Consider the following 5,241-nt stretch of genomic DNA (forward strand, 5'->3'; position numbering starts at 1 on the left):
ACCTTTGAGGAGCATATAAGATCTTATTTCAATGGTGATCTTGAAGCACCTCGTCGACGTACCGATGAATCACGGAAGGTCAAGCTTGAATTAAAGGAGTTCAGCGACAAGCATGATTCCCAGGTATTTTTTGATTGGTTGGTTACTTTAGATAACTACTTTGACCGGTTTGAATTATCTGAGTCGCACAAGATGAACCTAGCGCATACTAAGCTAGTTGGGTCAGCCCGCGAGTGGTGGAGAACCAAAGAAAGGGATCTAAAAGATCATGGTAGATCTCCCATTACTTGGGAAGAAATGAAGTACGAGTTGGCGGGCATGTGCCTATCTAAACATGAACGAAGAATGTACTTCCCTCCACCCGAGTCCCCTTTAAAGTCTTCTTTAGATTTCCAAAAACCACCCACTGGTGACAAGAGCATGAAAGAATTAACAGACCACATGGCCATTCTTGTACAATATGCAAAGGAGCAACATGAGAAGACACCTCCCATCACCGAACCAAAGTCAGAAGTTGAGGTTAGTGTGGAAGAAATTCCAACAATTTCTACTGTCAAAGAGGGGTTAGACAATGATGATCCCATCATTGAGACTCATGTGGAAGAAATCGACATTGAAGACATTGTTCTTGAAAAGTTGGAGCTTATCCCTCAAGTCTTTGCCAAGGAGATTACCAATGTTGAGGACTCTATGAATTCAACATTCACAACCTATATTGATTCAGAGGATGATCATGTAGAGTTCATTATGCCACTATGGTTCTTTGAAGAGAGAACTCCACACATTGAAGACTTTATCCCCAACGTTCCTACACCACTCGAGTTTTGTTTGGGAATGGTTAAAGATGCTACTCACATGTGGTTTCCCCCTCATCACTACAAAATTCGAGGACGAATTTTTTCAAGCTGGGGAGAATTGATGCAGATTTATCACCAAAATGGGCTTGTTTTCTTAGGAATAAGTCTATGGTTGGGTTGTATGCATGTTGGGCCTTTGGTCCAAGGGTTTTTTAATGTAATAGGCTACTTTAATAGTTTAATGAGCCTAAACCATGGTAATAGGTCTAGTAGTGGTTTGGTTCATTAGTTGAACCAGTCATGGGGTCAATAAGTGTTTAGAAGGTACTTTTACTTTTACTTTTACTTTTACTTTTACCTTTTTACTTTTCTAGAAAGGGGGAGGGGAATCAACTCACTTTTGTAAGTAATGGTGGGTGAAGACTTTCCCATACCAACTTTAAGAGGTGAAGATTTTTCCACCTTTGGTAGTTGGGGGATGAAGACTTTTCCACCTTTGGTAGGTGGGGGATGAAGATTTTTCCACCTTTGGTAGGTGGGGGATGAAGACTTTTCCACCTTTGGTAGTTGGGGGATGACTTTTCCATTGTAACTTTAAGAGGTGAGGATTTTTCTACTTTTGGTAGTTGGTAGGTGAAGACTTTTCCAACTTTAGTAGTTGGAAGGTGAAGACTTTCCTACCCCAACTTTAATAAGTGAAGACTTTCTACTATTGTTAGTTGGAAGTTGGGTATGTAATGTTTTGTTGAGTTGGTCCTATAAATAGGGATCAATTGTAAGCATTCAAAAAAACTCAGAATTTGAAATCAAAGTTTGCTTATGCAACTCTCTTCTTGTGTTTGATCAAGAATCTCTTGTGTTTGATCAAGAAATCCCTTGTGTTTGATCAAGGTAGGTTGGTGTTTGATCCAGTCGATCCACCTTGCGGTGTGAAGCCCGGGTGTTATATTATTGTTTATTGTTCCATCTTTTTTTCATCTTTCAACAAGTTTTAGCAATATCCTATTCTCCATATCTAGAATTCCCTATTCTCTGAGAAAAGATCCTACCCTGGTACTGTTTTGAGCTTCCTCAATTTCAGTATTACATCACTAAGCTTCCTGGTAGTTCATCCAATCAATGAATCAAATTCTATTTAATATGGAACTCTATGTGAATGTGCACATGCGCAGCTATCTATGTTGAAGACTCAAGGATTAAAGTATCGGTATCGGTCACCGTATCGGTCGGCCAAAATTAAGATACGTATTGGAGGGTATCGTATCGTATCGGAGATACGCTAAGATATGCTAAAGATACACACATAAAAGGATAGGAAACATTTTTTTAAACACTTTTGCATAAAGAATTTGTTAAAAAAAACTATTGATAATATGTATTATGCATAAACACTAAATTGAGGGTATCGCACTAAGAATTCAAGGTTTGTAGTTGTCCCATAAATGTAAAATCCTTGTTCTCAACCTTGATTTCCATTTTAGTTAGAGAGAAATATGGCTGGTAGTAACTTTGGAACAAAAACCCCTCAAAAAATCGTGTTTTTCTGAAAAATTATCCATCTTGGCCATTATATGACCGTAGCGCATTGTATCGGTACATACCGATATTCACCGATACGTACCGATACACACCGATAAGAACCGATACACACTGAAACGTACATTTCACCTTGATTTTATATTTTCCATAAAGTTGTATCGGTGCATATCGTATCGTATCGATGTGTATCGGTGGTGTTTGATGCATATTGGTATGTATCGTAGGATATATATATATATATATCGATACGAAAGGATTTTAAAAATTCCATGTATCGTATCGGTCGGCTAAATTTAAGATACGTATCGGAGGGTATCGTATCAGTATCGGAGATACTTTAAACCATGAAGTCTTGAAGTATGCATGGATGCAGGAGAGGAAGTCTTCAACCATCAATTGAGAAAGAATGTTTACATCTTATCTTTTTCAATCAGGAAGTGTAAGTTCTAGAATTGGGTAGACATATATTACCTTTCACCAGGAAAAATAGGGCATAAGGTGAAAAGCTCAGCTAATATTGCGCCAATGGCCCACATGTCTGCAAAAACTTGCATTTTTTAGTCATCAAAAGGAAAGCAGTCTTACAATAAATTGTTTAATGAATTAGTGATTAAAAAAAAAAATCCAAATGAATTCATCCTACCAGAAAAGAAGCATGGATTTTAGAACAAAGTACAGAGAATTTACACTTTCTGACATGAGGAATGATACGGTTCTCAAACAACTTCAAAATGATCATGATGATGGTTATGTATTTAAGACAGGAATAAGGAGAGTATTCAGAATGCGAATTCTGTAGAAGAAAGAAGAGATATTCTCAAATCCTAATAACACTTTTCCAGCTTAAAATCTTTCCATAGACTGCAAACTCTTAATTTCCCTGATAAACAAAAAAAGGAAGCATCACTATTCTTAATGTCATGATAACTAAGCACCATGTGCATTTCAGACACTTGAAAGAAAACGCTTACCTATCGCAGGAGTGTATGATGATGACTGCAACAAAACCTCTGGTGCCCGGTACCTTGCATATGTATGCAACACATTTAAAAAAAAATTTAATCACTTATTAAAACTGCAAAATTCATCTGCAATAGCAGTTTAGGAAATTAAACAGATAAAGGTGATGCAGTTGAATGGAACTCACCACCGTGTAGAAACATAATCAGTATATGGAGGCCTTGATGTAACTTCTCTTGCTAGTCCAAAATCAGCAATCTTTATAACATCACTTGTCACCAGCAGATTCTCTTGACAGAAGGAGAAATGTTAAATCAATATGATTACAACATACAGAAAGTATTCCTTATAAATAAGTGAAAACTCCTTTTCTGCATAAATCAAAGAATACAATAATGTATTATAAAAGGGATCTCAATACCAGGTTTTAGGTCCCGATGAAAATATCCATTTCTATGCATATATGCAAGTCCCTGTAACACTTGAGAAATAAGACTCCGTACCTCTGCCTCTGAAAATGGACTTTGTCGGTCTCTCATGATTTGATATAGGTTATATTCCTGGATACATGAGATATAAACCAGGATTGGTTAACTAAATCAAAAACAAAATTGAATGTAGGTTTTATAAGCATTAAATTACATGAATTCTCATTCATTCTCTTTTAGATATTTAAATTTTGATGGTTTCCCCATCACTGACCCAGAAAACGAATAAATAGCATGTCCAAAACACATCCACCAATGAAGACCTTAGCTCGTAATATGACAGTATCAGTCTCAGATGCTTAAAGAAAGCGTGGTGCTGCATATTCTTATTCATTCTCTCTTTACTAACAAGTTCTGAGGAGGGATTTAAGGATTTTGATTTCTGTTGGATAAATTCATGAGGAAATCCCAAGATTATTGTGGAACTGGAAGGAACACAGTTTGAGTTAAAAGAAGAAGAGACTCTGGGATTTAATCCCAGTGGAAGCAACTTGTACTATCTGGGGAAAACTGGGTCTTTTGTGCTTATGCTATGCTTTACATAGTGTCTGAAACAGCCGCATATATATTTTGTGCGCTTCAATGTGGATGAATCAGGGGTCGAATATGAAGCTTATGATAATTTTTTCCGGAAATGAGAATATTACGAACCATGTAAAATATATTAGGCCTATCATATTTTCAGAGAATCTTTTAACCACAAAAAGGAAGAGATGGCATTGATGCAGGATCTCTGAGACATATTCCAGCAGGAACAGAAGTCCCAGCTGGGCAAGTCCTGAATGAAGATTACTAAGCATTTGGGTTTAACAATGTCTGCACTAGGCTTCAAGGGAACTAACAGAAAGGGAAGTGGTAGTTCGGTTACACACCCTATGTTGCTAGTGTATAGCAAGATTGTGTCCTTTCACCTATATAAGTTATTGTGCACATGGTTAAAATATTGATATCAACTATGTTAATCATATTAATGTACATAGATTATCATCAGCAATCAGAGCCAAATGTGGTTGAAATATAATAATATGGGCCTAACAAAGTAAATTCAACCTAATTTTTTTGGGGGGGAAATGGATTGGATTTCAAAAAAGTTGGGAGTTGAGATTGAAAAAACACCAACAACCTTTCATAGGATGATTTTGTATCTCATGTAAGCATTCAAAATTACTCAAATCAATACATATATATATATATATATATATATATACACACACACAGTAGTGTGATAGGTTCTATTTGATGAGTGTCTACTATGAGTTTATTTTGAACCGGAACAATAGCCATACAACCTTTTGATTCCATTTGAGAGAGTGTGATTGTCGAGCTATCATAAACATTTTGTCGAGCAATCTGCAAGAACCATCATTGGGATTGTTTGATCGTCTTTCTCCAAGGAAGAAGCGAAACATAATCAACTTCAATTCAGGACAGGTATTGACATCTTAGCAAAACACTGT

At 36.5% G+C, this 5,241-nt stretch overlaps 1 protein-coding gene across 2 annotated transcripts in view; it reads right to left on the reverse strand.

Moving 5' to 3' along the window:
* The window catches only part of LOC122089341 (serine/threonine-protein kinase MHK-like), a gene marked incomplete at its 3' end in the record, with an annotated part of 14,997 nt that overhangs the window by 3,845 nt on the left and 5,911 nt on the right, over positions 1 to 5,241 (reverse strand). For both annotated transcript variants that reach the window (XM_042658988.1, XM_042658987.1), the window contains 3 exon segments: positions 3,308 to 3,360; positions 3,484 to 3,586; positions 3,718 to 3,856. In XM_042658988.1, the coding sequence (XP_042514922.1) occupies positions 3,308 to 3,360; positions 3,484 to 3,586; positions 3,718 to 3,856 (295 nt within the window).

The sequence above is a fragment of the Macadamia integrifolia genome, chromosome 9, assembly GCF_013358625.1.
Source record: "Macadamia integrifolia cultivar HAES 741 chromosome 9, SCU_Mint_v3, whole genome shotgun sequence".
Lineage (NCBI taxonomy): Eukaryota > Viridiplantae > Streptophyta > Magnoliopsida > Proteales > Proteaceae > Macadamia > Macadamia integrifolia.